General features: G+C 40.9%; 1 protein-coding gene across 2 annotated transcripts in view; it reads left to right on the top strand.

The window, feature by feature from the left end:
• Nucleotides 1-4,937: 4,937 nt before the first annotated feature.
• UBN2 (ubinuclein 2) overlaps nt 4,938-19,812 on the top strand; it is a gene marked incomplete at its 3' end in the record, with an annotated part of 72,138 nt that continues 57,263 nt past the window's right edge. For both annotated transcript variants that reach the window (XM_082846120.1, XM_082846119.1), the window contains exons 1-2: nt 4,938-5,615; nt 11,450-11,545. In XM_082846120.1, coding sequence (XP_082702246.1) covers nt 5,142-5,615; nt 11,450-11,545 — 570 coding nt within the window. In that variant the 5' untranslated portion in view covers nt 4,938-5,141. The remainder of the gene's footprint in view (nt 5,616-11,449; nt 11,546-19,812) is intronic.

A 19,812-nucleotide genomic window follows, 5' to 3' on the forward strand; every position in this document is an offset into this window, starting at 1 on the left:
TCCACTTTGAGTTTTTTGTTGTATACAGTGTTAGGGAGTGTTCTAATTTCATTCTTTTACATGTAACTGTCCAGTTTTCCCAGTACCACTTATTGAAGAGGCTGTCTTTTCTCCATTGTATATTCTTGCCTCCTTTATCAAAGATAAGATGACTATATGTGTGTGGGTTTATCTCTGGGCTTTCTATCCTGTTCCACTGATTTTTATTTCTGTTTTTGTGCCAGTACCAACCATACTGTCTTGATTGTGTTTTCATTGTCATTTGTTTCTAGGTATTTTTGATTTCCTCTTTGATTTCTTCAGTAATCTCTTGGTTATTTAGTAGCGTATTGTTTAGCCTCCATGTGCTTGTATTTTTTACGGTTTTATTTTCCTGTAATTGATATCTAGTTTCATAGTGCTGTGGTCAGAAAAGATACTTGATACAATTTCAATTTTCTTAAATTTACCAAGGCTTGATTTGTGACCCAAGATATGATCTATCCTGGAGAATGTTCCATGAGCACTTGAGAAGAAAGTGTAGTCTGTTGTTTTGGGATTAAATGTCTTATAAATATCAATTAAGTCCATCTTGTTTAATGTGTCATTTAAAGCTTGTGCTTCCTTATATATTTTCATTTTGGATGATCATTGGTGAAAGTGAGGTGTTAACGTCCCCTAGTATGATTGTGTTACTGTCGATTTCCCCTTTTATGGCTGCTGGCATTTGCCTTATGTATTGAGGTGCTCCTATGTTGGGTGCATAAATATTTACAATTGTTATATCTTCATCTTGCACTGATCCCTTTATCATTATGTAGTGTCCTTCTTCATCTCTTGTAATAATCTTTATTTTAAAGTCTATTTTGTCTGATATGAGAATTGCTACTCCAGCTTTCTTTTGATTTCCATTTGCATGGAACATCTTTTTCCATCCCCTCACTTTCAGTCTGTATGTGTCCCTAGGTCTGAAGTGGGTCTCTTGTAGACAGCATATATATGGTTCTTGTTTCTGTACCCATTCAACCAGTCTATGTCTTTTGATTGGAGCATTTAATTCATTTACTTTTAAAGTAATTATTGACATGTATGTTCCTTTTTCTTCTATTGTGTTTGTTGCCTAGAGAAGTTCCTTTAGCATTTGTTGTAAAGCTCGTTTGGTGGTGCTGAATTCTCTTAACTTGTGCTGTCTGTAAAGGTTTTAATTTCTCCATGGAATCTGAGTGAGATCCTTGCTGGGTAGAGTAATCTTGGTTGTAGGTTTTTCCCTCTCATCACTTTAAATATGTCCAGCCACTCCCTTCTGGCTTGCAGAGTTTCTGCTGAAAGATCAGCTGTTAACCTTATGGGGATCCCCTTGTATGTTATTTGTTGCTTTTCCCTTGCTGCTTTTAATATTTTTTCTTTGTATTTAATTTTTGATAGTTTGATTAATATGTGTCTGGCATGTTTCTCCTTGGATTTATCCTGTATGGGACTCTCTGTGCTTCCTGGACTTGATTGACTATTTCCTTTCCCATGTTAGGGAAGGGAAGTTTTCAACTATAATCTCTTCAAATATTTTCTCAGACCCTTTCTTTTTCTCTTCTTCTCCTGGGACCCCTAAATTCGAATGTTTGTGTGCTTAATGTTGTCCCAGAGGTCTCTGAGACTGTCCTCAATTCTTTCCATGCTTTTTTCTTTATTCTGCTCTGCGATAGTTATTTCCACTATTTTATCTTCCAGGTCACTTATCCATGCTTCTGCCTCAGTTATTCTGCTATTGATTCCTTCTAGAGAATTTTTAATTTCAGTTGTTGTGTTGTTCATCATTGTTTGTTTGCACTTTAATTCTTCTATGTCCTCGTTAAACGTTTCTTGTATTTCCTCCATTCTATTTCCAAGATTTTGGATCATCTTCACTATCATTACTCTGAATTCTTTTTCAGGTAGACTGACTATTTCCTCTTCATTTGTTTGGTCTGGTGGGTTTTTACTTTGCTCCTTCATCTGCTGCATATTTCTCTGTCTTCTCATTTTGTTTAACTTACTGTGTTTGGGGTCTCTTTTTTGCAGGCTGCAGGTTCATAGTTCCCATTGTTTTTGGTGTCTGCCCCCAGTGCATGAGGCTGGTTCACTGGCTTGTGTAGGCTTCCTGGTGGAGGGGACTGATGCCTGTGTTCTGGTGGGTGGGGCTGGATCTTGTCTTTCTGGTGGGCAGGGCTGCATCCGGTGGTGTGTTTTGGGGTGTCTGAGAACTTAGTATGATTTTAGGCATTCTCTCTGCTAATGGGTGGGGTTGTGTTCCTGTCTTGCTAGTTGATTGGCACGGGGCATCTAGCACTGGAGATTGCTGGCCGTTGGGTGGAGCTGGGTCTTAGCATTGAGATGGAGGTCTCTGGGAGAGCTCTCGCTGATTGACATTACATGGGGCCAGGACGACTCTGGTGATCCAGAATCCTGAACTTGGCTCTGCCACCTCAGAGGCTGAGGCCTGACACCCAGCCAGAGCACCACGACCCTGTCAGCCACAGAGCAGTGAGTGTGGCAGTCTCCATTATGAAGTCAGATTATGAGGATCTACAATAGCCATTCAGCTAGAACAGGCTGACTTGGTAGCAATTTGTCTACGAGGTTGTCTCCAGCAGCCGGTGGCTAAAAGAGTAGGTCTCCGCATGTGCTGCCAGAATGTTAAACGTTTGTATAGCAGTCTTCACTGGGTTCAGTCATGGATTTGGTACAGATCGTCTCAAGAACACCTTACCCTTGTAAGGCTGTGTGCTTGAATCAGCTCTTAAGCCTGAGGGTCTACAAGCTGCAGGAAGACGAGACCACCCGGGGCAGCCTGCAAGCCATGATTCTTGCCACGAACCCTGCTGCTGCCATCGTGGAATCCAGCTTCCCCCACTGTTGCTGGAAGAAGGCAGGAAAGGCTGCCCCAAGATGGCAGACATGTTGGCACCATGCCTGATTTCACATTTTACATTTAAAACTTTGATTCATTAGATATTTATCCTTCTGTAAGGTGTGAAATACAATTTTCTTCTTGTCTCAGATTTGTCTCCTACATCTTTCCCCATCTTGCTCACTGTGCTCCAGCCACTCTGACCTTTTGGCCAATTCACCAAGTTCACTCCCTACACAGTCTTTTTGCAGTTGCTTTTCTTTTTTTGTGATATTCTGCCTTTGGATCTTCCCAAGACATTCTAGTCTTAAACGTGTCTTCCTCAGAGAGGAATAACATAAAAAGTACTACCATGACATTGAACTGTCTTGAAATCTACCTATTTATGTTAATTCTGTTTGTCTCTGCTATTGTCAATTATGTTTTTCCTATTGCTTAATTCCACAAGGCAGCCATTTTAAGCTTATTGCTAAATTCATTTTGGGTAAAATGGGAGACAGGGATTTGGGGACAATCCTGCTGCTCTGCCTCTAGGATAGAACATTAATGGAAAGGCATTAAAGGATCAGATTGATTTGCCCTTTTCCTAAAAATACACTTCTCCATAGGTGCAAGATTACCACACCCTGGATTGAACATTAATCTTCAACATGAGATTTGAGAGTTTGTGAAATTATCAGAATTGAAGATGTTTTAGATACTAATTATTCATAAAAAGGTATGAGTAGCTTGATCTCACAGGATATTTTATATATAACAAAAACTGAATGACTGATCTTACAGCATTACAGTTAGATAGCACGAATATCTTACACATTTTAGGTAATCTAATATTTTAGACAAAGATATTCTGACTTTGCATTGAACAAGAATTGACTTTGACCTATTCCCAGCCTCTTCGAAGGCCCTCACTCCTCCAAAGAAGTATTTAGGATTTTTGTATGAGCAATTGAGAACTGGGAGGGAACATCATACCATCGATTCCAACACCATCTTTATACAAATAGGGAAAGTAATAGGAGGGCAAAAAACCGGAACCCATTCAGAATTCATCTATGACATCATACTGACTCAAAGAGTCATCAGTAGGTGTTAACATTGTTAATCCGGTTAATTGAATTAACAGGTGTGGAAGGCGAGCCCTTAGATTTGTTTTCCATTAAATGGATTAAAATGGATGGTAATCCTTATTCTTTTAAAGGTGAATTTCAATTAGTTTATTACAGGTGTGACTATGAGGCCTTCCCAATTAAGGCTCCTCTCCTATCGGAAATGGGTCATTTAGCATTCCACTTTCAAGAGAGTACGTCCCATAAAATACCATCAAACTCTGTTGAGAAGAGTCTTTTTTTAAAACTTAATTTAAACAGTTTAGACTTTATGAACGAGCCCATGTTCATTTGCGTGTTCAATTTCCCAACTGCAAAACGTTACTGAGCATTTTACGATCGTGTCACACAATCCTCCCTGCAGCTGGGCGAGAAAAACAGGAGTCGGTTTAGGAACGGGAGGCCTGTGGGAGTCAACGTCGCGCTTTGCGCAGTGAAGCCGCAGGGCGAGTCCGGCTGGAGTTAGCCATTTCCTTTCTTCCCCCGATACTTCGGGCTGCGGGGGTGCTGGCCGGGCTGACCGAGGCTGAGGCTGGTCCCTGCGTCCCTCTACCCTTTCCCCGCATCCACCTTGACTAACCAGCTGACAACCCCAACTCTCTGAAAGCGAGAGCGGGAGGCGACCGGCGCCATAGCCAGATCCGTCCCAGGCACATCTCCGACGCTCGCCTTTGGGCGAGCCCCAAACGCGCCTCTGGTTTCCAGGTGCGAATAGGAAGCTTCTCCGGAAACCCCAGACCCCTCCCCTTTAGGAAGGGCGCAGACGGCGTCTCTGTTTCCAGGGAAACCGGTCTTGCCATGACGTCACTTCCGCTGACCTGTCTGGACTCCAGGCTGTTGGGAGGAAAAGAGGAAAACTGAGCCACAGCCACGACGGTGGATGTGAGCGTCTCCTGTCTGCGCATGCGCCCGCTCAGCGGCCTGCTTCTATTTATGTGGGGGATCCAACATGGCGGCCGCAACGATCCTGGCGATGGCGGTGGAGCCCGTCAGAACATAGTGGCGGGGAAGGGGGGACAGTCCGCACTCACGGTGGCGTCGGCGGCGACGGCTGAGGGTGGTGGAGGGAAGAAAAGCGACGGAGAGCAAAAGGAAGGGCAGGCAGGCAAACTACTCGGCGTAGAACCGAGCGCCGGCTCGAGCGAAGGCAGAGGGCCAGAACAGTGGGGATGGCGGAGCCACGCAGAGTAGCGTTTATTAGCCTGTCACCGGTGAGGCGGCGCGAGGCCGAGTTCCCGGGGGCCGAACGCGAGCCCGACTACCCTCGCGAGCCCCCCCGACTGGAGCCGCAGCCGTACCGCGAGCCGGCCCGGGCGGAGCAGTCGGCCCCGCGGGAGGTTGTCCCCCGGTCGGACGCGCAGCCCCCGCCGCGGGAGAAGCCGCTCCCCCAGCGCGAGGTCAGCCGCGCCGAGCCGCCCATGTCGCTGCAGCGCGAGCCCCCTAGGCCCGAGCCGCCGCCGCCGCCGCCGCTCCCGCAGTTGCACTTGCAGCCGCCTCCGCCGCGGGAGTCGGCTTCCCGGGCCGAGCCGCAGCAGAGGCCGTCGAAGGAGACAGTGCGCCTGGAGCTGGTGCTCAAGGATCCCACCGACGAGAGCTGCGTGGAGTTCAGCTATCCGGAGCTGTTGCTGTGCGGAGAACAACGGGTACAGAAGATCCCTCCCTCATCCCCCAGACCCCGGGAGCCTCAGGACCCGTCCGCCTCCCCCAGTGGTTTGCCCCTTCCGAAGCCCACCTTGCGTGTCTCGGGTTGCCCCAGAGGGTGGCTGGAGGGGGCAGGGGTCGAGCGGGTGGACGGGCGGTTGGTGCTGCTTTCCTCTGGTCCCCAGTGTTGGCCGAGGCTCCCACCCGGCTCCACCAACACCCCCTCGCCACCGCCATCGTACGCCCGCTCCAAACGCTGTTCCAAGCCGGCTTCCCTCTGCACCTTTCGAAACCTCAGGTTTCCTCTCGGCTTCCCACAAAAAATCTGGGGGCCCTGCACGTTGCGTTGTTGGGTTTTGCTTGCGGAGCTCCAGTTGGGGGACACGCCCCCCAGTCTGAAGCAGAGAGATTGTGTAATCTCTCCAGTATCATCCTTACCTTCATCGCTTGTTGTGCTGGGCGCTGAGATGTGCTTCTGAGCGTGGGGTATTTATCTTAATTGAAAGGGGATTTAAAAGTAATCTAAACATTTTCAGAGTAAGGATTCCACTTTAGGATTGAAGGTTACGTGGGTTAGTTATCTGGTTCCTTATTTTTCTCTCTCGTGTTGATATTGGTAAACCTTTTTAGCTTTGTTTTCTCTAGTGTTCATACAATAATTGAATGGGAGGGTGTCTCGTTGTATTTGGTGCCTACCATCATATCCTTGTTTGAGTACATATGATTAGTTTATTGGTCCTACTTGGAGGATATTGCACTTGGCCATTGCAATTTTTGGAGAGTGATGAAAAAAAACTTTATTGAAAATATATAGGTATGCCTTTGGTGGAACTGGTGAACAATGGAGATAGGAGAGAGGTTCGTTGGTAACTAATTTTTATTGTTGGTTGGTGATGTTCAGAAGTAAACTAGAAAGGGAAATGGTAGAGTAACAATAATAAGCGAACAGTTTCCTCTGTTGTTTAGAGACTATGCTCTTTATTAGGTTTTGCTTTAACACAGGTCTAATGGACTCCAGAAGTCACTTGTTTTATTTTCATCCTCAATTATCTTTATAGTTGAAATGAATACCTTAGTTTAAAAATATCATACTAAACAACGCCACTAGATTTTGTTTATTGTAAGGCCAACTAATCTTTTGATCATTATTTACAAATACTGCTGTGTGGTCAAACCAAAATGAATTGTTAAGGATAGAGATCATTTTGGTCATTTCCACATAACATTTTGTGCTTTAGATTCACTTTAATGCCCCTGTCATTTATAAAGTGATGCCATTTTTTTCCCCAAAAGATTTTTGCGAATACTGGATTGGAGCATTTTTCAAAAAATTGTACTATGTTTGCTCTTCTAATCTATGTAAACTTGCAGTTTTACTTCCTAATCTACATCATAAGTCACAGGTGATTATATTTGGGAAAAATACATAGTAATGGCTAACATTTACTGATTTCTTACAATGTGCTAGACACAGTTCTAAGCGTGGTACATGGCTTGTGGAATTTAGTCCAGTAGAGCTCCATGAGACAGACACATTTATCCACATTTTGCAAATAAGGAGGCTGGTGTACAAAGTGCTCTTATGTATCTTATTAATACTTTTTTCCATGCTAGTACCAATTCTTAGTAAAGCAGAATTCTTACAATTAACTCATATAGTTTAAATTTAGAAAGTCCTGCCGAAATGAACTGAAATAAGAGTTATAGTAGATATACAAAGACCTCTGTTATGACCCTCTTTTTGCTGTAATATTGATACTATGATAAACTAATAATAGATATGTATCTTTTAGTTATAAGTATAAAGTTAATTTTGATACCCTATCGTATTAACTTGATAATATCAGAATTAATAGTTTCATGTAATAGGAGAAAGGTGAATAATTCAGTTTAATTTTTCTGTTTACACTATCAATTTGGGGTATTTTAGTCCAGATTTCTTGTACATTCAGCCATATATCATTTGTCATATTCCACTGAACCAAAAAATCCATTGCTTATACAGTGTACCTTTGCAACAAAGATTTGCCAGATTTTCCTATGGTTACTCCCAGTGAACATATTTATTGCATAAGAAAGTGTAGAAAACACCTTTCTAAATGAAGTTGTCACATTTCCATGAAAGGAAATCCTAGGAAGAGAAACCATCAAAAAGCAAAATGTAAGCAATAGAATTGATCTGCAAAGTGGTGATCCCCAAATTTGCCCTCAGGAGGAGTCCAGTTTATTTTTAGTGATGTTGTAATATTTTCAAAATAGTTTTAATTTTAAGTTATTGTAGTTGAACGACATACTATGTAGCAGGGTTAGAGTAGAAAGGGGAGGAAAAGAGATCTTGTAAAATTAAAAGAAGAAAAGTTTCTAAGATTTTGAAATAGCCATCTATCACCCAATAAGATTTTACTTGATAGGTGTAAGTAAAAAAAAATCTGTTACATGTGAATACCGTCTGTACTAGGGTGAATTTAAATCATCCCCCTTTGTAAATACGAAATGAACAGTAAAACCCCAATTAACCTAATGCAGTTAGAAATTTTTCTAAACTTACTTCTTATTAATACGGAAAAACAATTAAATGAGCGTGTGTTGGCAAAATATGGAAAACAAAACCTCGTCTAGGTTGTCAGGACACAGGTTAGTTAAACCCTTAACCTTGTTATCTGTAGAGTATTGATCCTTGATTGAGGCTGAGACATTGCAGTCATCTCTATCCTGAAAGATTAATTTGTTCACCATTTCTGGCTAAGGGGAATTGATACACAAGAAATTCTTTTTTAACTCTTAGTAAACCAGAAAATCACTTAACCAGAAAACATCTTCCTATAAACATGGTTAATTGAACATTCAGTATAAAAAGAAAATAAATGATTATAGTGTTAATGTGATTATATTGTTACCAGAGAATTCTATGATATTCCATTGCTTGTCATACTGCATGTTTCCGATAACATATACGAAAGCTCTCCTGAAAATGACGTTAATGAGTTAACATCAAGAGACAGAATCATTGGGTCACTTTTGCCTGTGGGTGGTTGGTAATTTTGATATTTACTAATTGTCAGATCTTTTCACCTGAAAAACGTAAAGCTTACTTAGAGCCTTGATTGTGGATAAGCATTACTTCTTAACTGTGAAAGAAAGGTGACTCAGTTTTCTTAAGTTTATTTTCATAGACTAGCAAGGGTAAATAAGAGATTTACTTTTGCTGCCTATATAAAGTCTACATAAAATAGTTCAGAATGGTGTATAAGGTGATTCTTATTAAAAATATATATTCGTGTATTTATATTTGCACGTATAAAATGGGTCAGACCAGTAGTAAGACCTAGTATTTGGACTTCATAGTGACATGAAGGAAACTGTTTATAATGGCAAGCAAGTCATGGTGGTTGTTTACTCTGCTTAACTTTAGTCTCAAGTTAAGGCTATGCCCTGAATATGCCTAGTACTTCTTATTTCATCACCAGTCTATTTCTGCTAGTTCCTTTCCTTTCAGGTCATATTTATATTTTCCATTGGTAACTCCTATTGGGATAAAAGATTCTATAAATATATTACTTATTATAATAGATAATTTAAAAAATTGATTCAAAAATTCCTTTAAGCTTTAAGATGTATCCTTTAATTCTAATGCCCTAGGTATGATGAATTGTTTTGTATTCATTATGTCCATATTTTTCTGTCATATTTTTAGATTAATCATGTCTCAGCCTTAATAGCCAGGATCATGTATCTCAGTTTCAAACTGCAAATCTTCATCCCTTCTGCATTTTTTCTTGCCCTTCAGGGCAAATCTGTATCTAATATTTCAGCTGTGATATATTTTCATTTTTAATTACTGCTTGAAGATGCTACATCAGTAATAGCATCTAGCCTTTTTTTTTAATGAACTTCTTAGTTGTTCATAATTAGATGAAAATAGCATTTTTATCCACAGGTAGCTCCTTGTTTTGGGTTTTTTGTATATTGAAATATATATACGTGTGTGTGTATATATGTATATCTCTGAAATGTGTCTGTGAAAATAGTAAAGGATGTGATGTATCTTTTTGTTTGTTTTGGTCAATAGATGGTAAATGTGGGATCCTAGCTCTGTGTGTGTGTTTGTTTTTTTTTAATTTATTTTTTATAAATGTATTTATTTTATTTATTTATTTTTGACTGTGTTGGGTCTTCGTTGCAGTGCGCGGTCTTTCTCTAGTTGTGGCGAGCAGGGGCTACTCTTCATTGCGGTGCGTGGGCTTCTCATTGCGGTGGCTTCTCTTGTAGAGCATGGGCTCTAGGTGCATGGGCTTCAGTAGTTGTGGCACACAGGCTCAGTAGTTGTGGCTCGCGGGCTGTAGAGCGCAGGCTCAGGAGTTATGGCACACGGGCTTAGTTGCTCCACGGCATGTGGGATCTCCCCGGACCAGGGCTTGAACCCGTGTCCCCTGCATTGGCAGGTGGATTCTTAACCACTTTGCCACCAGGGGAGCCCTTGTTTGTGTGTGTTTTAAACCATGCATTATAGTAGATTTTCACTCTCCTTGCTAGAAAGAAGCTATGATAATATAATCTGTTTGTAGCAATTGAACTTTTGTGCTTTGTTTACAAGTCGTATGTATTTTCTGAATGGATTTTCATCGACAGGATGTAGGTGATACAGAGGTGATCAATGCTAGGCCTCAGCAAAAAGCTGTAGCAGCTACAGATACTCCAGTGCTAACTCAGGGCAGATGATTAAACGTTGATTGTAATAACCTAGATTCCAATAACCTTTTAGAAGCATTGTCTGACCAAAGTGGTTAATCTTTGTTGGGAAGATCTCAAACTAGAGTTATAGGTGGGATTTTCATGTTTACCTAATTTTCTTGGGTTCTTTGGCCTTTTTATTTTTGATGGGGTAACCATGGATCATTTTGTGGGTGAAGACAGTTTGAATTGTTGAGTTCTTAACCACCAAAAAACTTTAGAATGTGTAAGAGTTCATTAAAACTGCAAATATTTTTGCTATAAACCAACATTTCATTCTATTTCCTTTTTTTTTACTGTTGAATTTTGTTTTCTAATTTTAAAAAAATTTAATTTTTTAAATGAAGTGTAGTTGATTTACAGTGTTGTATTAGTTTCCTTTTTAGTGACTTTTTTATTAAAAAATTTTTTTTCCAATTTATTTATTTATTTTTGGCTGTGTTGGGTCTTCGTTGCTGCGCGCGGGCTTTCTCTAGTTGCGGCGAGTGGGGACTGTTCTTCGTTGCGGTGCGCGGGCTTCTCATTGCAGTGGCTTCTCTTGTTGCAGAGCACGGGATCTAGGCGTGGGGGCTTCAGTAGTTGTGTCACGCAGGCTCAGTAGTTGTGGCTCACGGGCTCTAGAGCACAGGCTCAGTAGTTGTGGCGCACGGGCTTAGTTGCTCTGCAGCATGTGGAATCTTCCCGGATCAGGGCTCGAACCCATGTCGCCTGCATTGGCAGGTGGATTCTTAACCACTGTGCCACCAGGGAAGTCCCTTTTTAGTTACTTTTTTTTTTTTTTTGTGGTACGTGCGCCTCTCACTGCCGTGGCCTCTCCCGTTGCGGAGCACAGGCTCCGGATGCGCAGGCCCAGCGGCCATAGCTCACGGGCCCAGCCGCTCCGCAGCACGTGGGGTCCTCCCGGACCGGGGTATGAACCCGCGTCCCCTGCATTGGCAGGCGGACTCTCAACCACTGCGCCACCAGGGAAGCCCTTTAGTTACTTTTTAATGCTTCTAACTTTGTTAATATTTGGAAAAATTGACTCATGTTTTAAATTTAGATATATTCAACTCTGGTTGAAGTAATACTAATATTTCTATTTCTTTTACCATTCACTTTGAAGCAGAAGAAGCCCATTTACATGGAAGACCCGTTCAATGATGATCATCAAGAGAGGCAAGAAGTGGAAATGTTGGCTAAGAAGTTTGAAATGAAATATGTAAGTATAATAAACTTTTCACGTAGGTAATTTTATCCTGTTGGCCTATTTTTTTTTTCTGTGACAGTTTGGGAGGGCTGATAGCATCCATTGCTCACATTATCTTGTTCTAACAGATTGAACCCCAATAAATGGTTAGCTGGTCCTATAAAGATTCTGACAGGTTTGTGATGGCTGTAATAGTAGCTGTCATTTATTGTACTCCTTCTAGAGTTCAGGCAGTTTGCTTATCATCAATATCTCCAATCCTTATAACAGCACTCCAAGGTAAGTAATATGGACCACATTTTACAGATGAAGAAACAGGCTCTGAGCTTAAGGTTGAATAACTGATCCAAGGTCACACAATGGCAAGAATGAGGCTGCATGTCCAGGTCTGTCTAGCTCTAATCCTTTGCTCTTTCCACTGCCATTGAGAACACTTTTAATTCCTTTGGTGTAGTAGTTCTCAAGCCTTCCTGCCTCTTAAGAGTTTAAGAGAATGCATGTGTGTACTTCTAGGCCACTGGGTTCAGGATCAATCAGAAGCAGCATGAAATTTCTTTATAAGTATCTTGTCTACCTTAAAATTCATGTGCATTTTATATTCTTTGCCACAGTAGATTGGTGTTTGTTTTAATATAAAAATAAATTTGAATTACCTGATTGTAAAGTTGCTTAATGTTATTCTCAATTTTTCTAGTATAATTGACTTTGTTGGAAGATCCCCCCTATCCCCTCCCCATTTTTATCTTATGGCTTTAACTACCCTTTGTCTCTGCTAAAACATGACCCAGGAGAAGCAAGACCTTACCCTCTGTGGTTCCCCTGTGAGCATTGAAAAGTATCTCACAGAGATAGGATATCAACTCACACTAGCTCTGTCATTCATGTTATCTTCAAAATGCAGCTACGGTCTTGGTGGACACTTGTTGGCTCTTTGCGGTAATGAAGAAACAGTTTGGGGGATGGAGAAAATACATGAGAATATTTTGAAATATGGGTCAGGTTCTAGGCCATACTTTGCCAGCTACTAGTTGTGTCCATTGGTGAGGTTATTTAACCTCTTTGGGCCATAGTTTTCTTACCTGTAAATTGAGATGTTCAGGTTTTTCACAGCCCCTTGTGGCTCTGTATTCTGTGGCTGTATAATATCTTTAGGGGTGGACTAATGGGTGTTTCCATGGAAGAAATAGCCAAAGTTGTTACATTTGTAGTGTTAATTATAATACAGTGTTCTCAGATTATAAATCCTGAAATAACTGTCTAAACTTTTTATACAGATTAATATATTGGTTAAATTTAATGTTTTAACCAGGTAGTACATTTACATGGTTCAAATTCAAAAATGAAAAAAAATATAGAGTGAAAAATCTTCCTTTTATTCTACTGTCCACCCACCTAATTTCACTTCCTAGAGGCAAGTAATATTCTTGGGTGTCCTTCCAGAGATATTTTATGTGTATCTCTCTATATACATTATTCCTCCCCCTACCCCACACCCCTTTTTACACGTTACCGAATGCATTACATGGTTCTGCTCTTTGCTTTTTTCATTTACTATATCTTGGAGATTTTTTTCATATCAGGACAAAGAGAGCTTTCTCTCTCTCATTTTTAAGGCTACATGGTATTCCACTGTATGGACATATCACCGTTTATTTAACTAGTCCCGACATACTTTCAGTTGTTTCCAAAAATTTACCCTTCTAATAGTACTGCAGTAAATTACTTAGTAGCATGCCATTTCATACATTTTCAAGTTTATCTTCAGACCAGATTCCTAGAAGGGGAATTTTTAGGTCAAAAGATTTATGCATTTATAGTTTTGGTATATACAGTATTATCAAATTACCAGTTTCTACTCCCTCCAACACTATATTAGAGTGCCTTTTTTCCCCATGGGTTATAACACCAAGGATTAGATTGCCCTTTGCAAGTGGAAAATTCCTAGCATATCCTGTAAGTAATGCACCTCACGGTTAGCATTAAATCTTATTGGGAAGCTTTTGGATAGTTCTTGGCATAGAAAAACCAATGTTCTGAAGAAGTTGGTTGATGTGTAAAGTTGTTTCAAATAACTGGGATATATCCAGGCACTGTCATTGTGCAGGGATAAAATGTTATTCTTGTTATAATCCAAATTAATGGGCTGTATTTCTTCTCTAGATTTTTATTTTGGCTACTGACTCTCTTATTTCCATTCTAAGTAGAGATTTAAAATGTCCTACCTCATGAAGGCTTTATGTGCATAAACCTAAAAGCATGCCATGAATATTATATCCATGAATGTTAAATATGCATATTATAACAAATTATTTGGAACGTTTTAAGAAAATCATCAGGCTAAAAGTGACCTGGGAGAAGATATCTTGCCAGCTCTAGGCTCTAGGCTTCACAAAAGATCACTCTTAAACAACAAAGATTTTTATTGGTGTTCAGGCATATCATATACAGACATCTATATGTATATTTATACATATATGTTGTATATTTATTTATACAAACACTATATATATTTTTTTAAGTAAAAGAAAATCTTTTAGATATTTGCAAAATATTAACCCACCAAAGTTAGATTTCTCTTTTTGCAGATGACAAAAAGATGACTTAGTTCTTTGAGGTTTATAAAACACAGATAAAACTTGTATCCCTAGCTACCTTTTCTTCTTACTTTCTTTCCCTTCATAATATAACTTAGATGTCCTTGTCATTATTTCTTTTTTTTAAATTTTATTTACATTTTATTTATTTTTTGGCTGCGTTGGGTCTTCGTTGCTGCGTGCGGGTGAGCAGGGGCTACTCTTCATTGTAGTGCGCAGGCTTCTCATTGCGGTGGCTTCTCTTGTTGCCGAGCATGGGCTCTAGGCTCACAGGCTTCAGTAGTTGTGGCACGCGGGCTCAGTAGTTGTGGCTCTTGGGCTCTAGAGCACAGGCTCCATAGTTGTGGCGCACGGGCTTAGTTGCTCCATGGCATGTGGGATCTACCTGGACCAGGGCTCGAACCCGTGTCCCCTGCATTGGCAGGCGGATTCTTAACCACTGTGCCACCAGGGAAGCCCCCCTTGTCATTATTTCTGAAAATTGCTTAAGGTTACTTCTAGCCCTTTGTTTCTTGGAACGAGAGATGGAGTTATTTGTTAAATTTTGTATATAAATAATAAAATATTTGAGCATTTTTGTTGGACATACAAAGAGACATGGTATTTGCCGCCTCCTGGAGAAACTTTCAAAATCATTGGGAAGACAAAACATACATATGACACACAAATTCAGGGCCAAGCAGTGGCCTATGGAAATGAATGACTCTCCTTTGGGGACCTGAAAGTGAGTAGAAGTCCCATTCTTGAAATTGGAAGGAATTTTGGAGACTTGAATGGATACTTTCAACCTCCTTTCTACCCTTTGTAGGCTAGCAATGGATGAGATGCAGCAGCAGCAATATATTGTAGTGGAAGGAGCCCAGGATTATGAGTTAATGCAGCTAGATTCTGATCCTCTCTTTGCCATAACTAGCTAGGTGACCTTAGTGAAGGCTCTTGGTTTTTTTATGCTTTAGTATGTGTGAGGGGAAAATAAGGTCTGCTTAGTCAACTTTATAGCACAAGGGTTTTGTCAAAATAAGATGAAAAATAGATTATTAGTGTTTGAAATATTTAAAGTGCTATCTAAATGTGAAATGCTGTTCAGTCACTTAAATATATCACTTTTTTTCTTTTCTGAAAAATAATTTATTTAAGGAAGTAGCAAGTAACTGATTAATTCTGCAAAAGAATAGACATTAAAACACCTAATATTTTTCTCTCCCTTCCAGGCAGCCAAATATGTGTGTGTGTGTGTGTGTGTGTGTGTGTGTGTGTGTGTGTGTGTGTGTGTGTGTGTGTATTTTTTTTTTAATTAATTAATTTATTTTTGACTGTGTTGGGTCTTCGTTGCTGCACATGGCCTTTCTCTAGTTGTGGTGATCGGGGGCTAGTCTTCATTGCGGTGCAGGGGCTTCTCGTTGCCATGGCTTCTCTTGTGGAGCGTGGGCTCTAAGCGTGTGGGCTTCAGTAGTTGTGGCACGTGGGCTCAGTAGTTGTGGCTCATGGGCTCTAGAGTGCAGGCTCAGTAGTTGTGGCTCATGGGCTTTGTTGCTCTGCGGCATGTGGGATCTTCCTGGACCAGGACTTGAACCCATGTTCCCTGCATTGGCAGGTGGCTTCTTAACCACTGAGCCACCAGCGAAGCCCGGGCAGATATATTAACCAGGCCTCTTGATTACCCCAAGGGCTAGACCAATGCAGTGAATTACTTCATTGCATAAAACAGAAATTAAAACATATCATTCTTGTAGAGAATTGCTTTTATTCTGTACCTGTCATAAATTCTTCTTATGTAAACATCTATGTGGTTTTTACCTCTTTTAATTGATGACTCCACTGATTTTGATCTTTTAGTTCAGGCATTCTATTCCAAGTGGCCTTTATTTTTCGTCCTCCAGTCACTTTTTACATATTCTTAACTATTGTGGTCTTCTTAAAGACTACAACAGATTATTTGGAGCTCTTTAAGAAAATCCTCAGCTGGGACTTCCGTGGTGGCGCAGTGGTTAGGAATCCACCTGCCAATGCAGGGGACATGGGTTCGAGCCCTGATCTGGGAAGATCCCACATGCTGTGGAGCAACTAAGCCTGCGTGCCACAACTACTGAAGCCCACGTGCCTAGTGCCCGTGCTCCACAACAAGAGAAGCCACTGCAATGAGAAACCCGTGCACCACAATGAAGAGTAGCCCCTGCTCGCCACAACTAGAGAAAGCCTGTGTGCAGCAGTGAAGACCCAACGCAGCCAAAAAAAAGAAAATCATCAGCCAGAAGTCACCTGGGAGAAGATACCTTGTCCAATCCTAGGCTCTCACAAAAGATCACTGTTAAGCAACAAATGAAGATATTTACTGACCTATTGTTTACTGTCCTTTAGTTACTTTCGTGCCTGAAATTCAGGGGTAGCAAATTCAGATGTCCCCAGTTTCCCCTGATTAATCAGTGAAGCAAGCCAGATGGACAATAAAGGTGGGGGATTGTTCCAAACAGGGGACAGCGTGTGCTCTAAAGGGGACATTGCTACTCAATTCCAGCCTGTGTTACTTTGTAGGAATTTGGGCTTAGGGTTGCCAGATCTTTCCATTTCTCAAAAGAAGGCTGAAATCTGGATTTTACTCTGTTATCTCTTACTTTTTTTTTTTTAAATAAATTTATTTATTTATTTTTGGCTGCATTGGGTCTTTGTTGCTGCGTGCGGGCTTTCTCTAGTTGCGGCGAGCGGGGGCTACTCTTCGTTGTGGTGCGTGGGCTTCTCTTGTTGCGGAGCATGGGCTCTAGGCTCACGGGCTTCAGTAGTTGTGGCTCATGGACTCTAGAGCACAGGCTCAGTAGTTGTGGCACGCGGGCTTAGTGGCTCTGTGGCATGTGGGATCTTCCCAGACCAGGGCTCGAACCCGTGTCCCCTGCATTGGCAGGTGGATTCTTAACCACTGCACCACCAGGGAAATCTGATTATATCTTACTTTTAAATGTGGGCTTCTAACTAAAACACCTACTGGGCCAAACAAAATGTCCCTCTGTGGGTCAGATTCGGCTCTCAAGCTTTTGTTTGAGACCTTTGTGTACTTGCTTCACTATTTTTTTCCTAATATATTTAACTCATCAGTTCATCTACTTTTACATTCTGCCCTTTCTCGTCTGTGAGCAGAGTGGTTGGTGGTACATGTGGGGGCGTGTACCATTTCCATTGTGGAGGAGCGTGCGTTTGTAGGAAGTTTCAGAGAATGGAGCAAGTTAAACTCAATTGGGGGTTTCCAGATATGGAGAAAAATGGGATGCAACTTGATCTCAGAAAATTGACAAATGTAGTAACAGGTCCAGTGACCAAGGAGGTGGAAAGTATAAAATAAATCTTACATGTATAGTTTAAAAAAAAAATTGGATGCATTGAGATGTGGCTGCGTCCAAGAGTGATGTTAGTGATAAATTCTGTGTTTTGCTGGAAGGCCTGAGAGGCAAGTTTATGGGCTTTTTGTGGTCTTTAGTATATCTAGCTGTTGCTTGTGCTGGAGAGGAGTTGAGTGAGGGGGGAGCAAGCGGCCGCCTGAGGGAGAAGGGAAGGCTACTTGTGGAGTATAGGATGTGCCTTATCCTGCAGCAGTTGCTTGTGGAAGAGGATTGAGACAGCTTTGGTGATAGCAGAGATTATGGAGAGTATAGAACCCTGTATTGAATGGTTGGTTTGTGTTTTTTCCCCCATTCTGTCCTATCTTTATTGTCTATGTCATATTTCCTGTTATGTTACTCGTCAGGTAATGTGACACTGTGTATTCAGCACCAATTGCTAAATGTTCTTTTGGGAACAGAGCAGTATAAGTATTCAGCACTTACTTTTACCTAGAGTATATTAAATTGGTTGTTGTACATAAATCTTAATAAATAGCGAAGTCCGAGTTTTGACATTTGACATTTGTCTTGTTGGTTACTGTAGGAAGGAAGGAGGATACAGTTTAAAGAGGCCCCCGTGACTTTCCTCATTCCCAGTTTTAAGGCTCCAAATGTGGAGACTAAATATCCTACTTTCCAGTTCAGTTTTTAGATGGTTTCTAGGTTGTGTATGTTTTTCCGAGGCCGTGTATACTTCAGATCAGGGAATGAGGTTTGGTTTGATGGGTGTAGACTTGTTCTCTAAGCCTTCTAGGGCATAGGATAACCTATGGTGGTTGGCAGATTTCTTTTAGTGATTTTTCTCACTGTGTTACCCCAGCCATCTTGAAAGATCATGCTATCCTAGAATTGGATATAAATTCCATAATCTAAATGAAAGTGCTTAACACGATACCTGATACATCGCAGTTAATACTGTTTGAATCTGAATGACTCTCTAAACAGGAAGACATGTACTTCTGCCAGGCATTTATTAGCACGTATAAAATCACATTATGACTTTAAAATCTGCTTAGTATACCACATAGACTTTGAATACCACCTTTGATAGTACCACCTTTGATGCTTAATTCTTTGTGATTTTGGACTTTCAGAGCCCTAAGTAGCTTCGTATTTATTTTACAAGGGAGGATAGGGACTTCCCTGGTGGCACAGTGGTTAAGAATGCAGGGGACACGGGTTTGATCCCTGGTCCGGGAAGATCCCACATGCTGTGGAGCAGCTAAGCCCGTGCGCCACAACTACTGAGCCTCTGCTCAAGAGCCTGCGAGCCACAACTACTAAGCCCGTGTGCTGCAGTTACTGAAGCCCGTGTGCCTAGAGGCCGTGCTCTGCAACAAGAGAAGCCACCGCAATGAGAAGTCCACACACCACAACGATGAGTACCCCCACTCGCCGCAACTAGAGAAAGCCCATACGCAGCATCGAAGACCCAACCCAGCCAAAAAAAAATAATAAATAAATAAAAGGGAGAATAAGGGTAGGTTTGATGAGTTAAAAGTCATTTTGAGCAGTTTTACAAATAAGGCATTTGATGAAATAGAGTTAACTCTGTTTTTAATCAAAAACAAAGTATATTTATAAAAAGTCTTGATTTTCTTTTGGTATGGCTCTTAAAACTGATTTTGTCCAGTTATTTTTTAAAGGATGGCAATATCTTGGAATAACTGTATAATTTCCAATGAAATTGGCTTCTTCATGATATATACTACTTAACTGAGTGGAAAGGAAAAATATTTTTATACTTAAAATAATTATGAATTGTTTGAAAAGTATCCTCAAATATGAGACTGATATAAGTGGATGTTAGAAAGCATTTATGCACTCTTTCTGGGAATTTTAAGAATTCTATCTGTTATTCATATTATTAGATGATCATCGACAGTTGCTGAGGCAGTAGAGCGTCCTTGGGAACTTCCTGGGCTGGTTTTCCTCTCTTTGTTTGAGCATTATGTTAGGTCTGGTCTCTAAGGATCAACTTGGTAGGGCTTTGGGTAAAGCAGTTTGGGCCAACTTGTAAATACCACCACAAAATAAATTCTACTTACAAAGCACAAATACCATGGCCAGTAATAGTGTAGTCCTACAAATACAATAAAAATGGGAAATAGTAACCTTTCAAAGCAGTCTGAGGGGTGTGATTTTTTAAAGGGCGAGGGAGACTTCTCCACTCAAATAATTGTTTCTTTAGTGCAGTTATCAATTGTAATTGCTTGCCATGACATGCCCTTTTAAGTCCTTGGCTTCTTTGAGCTAAATAAATTCTCTTCATCTTCCTTCAATCCCTTAGGAACAGTTGAGAATCAGCAGTTTTAGG

This window comes from Leucopleurus acutus, assembly GCF_964270905.1.
Source record: "Leucopleurus acutus genome assembly, chromosome: 9".
Lineage (NCBI taxonomy): Eukaryota > Metazoa > Chordata > Mammalia > Artiodactyla > Delphinidae > Leucopleurus > Leucopleurus acutus.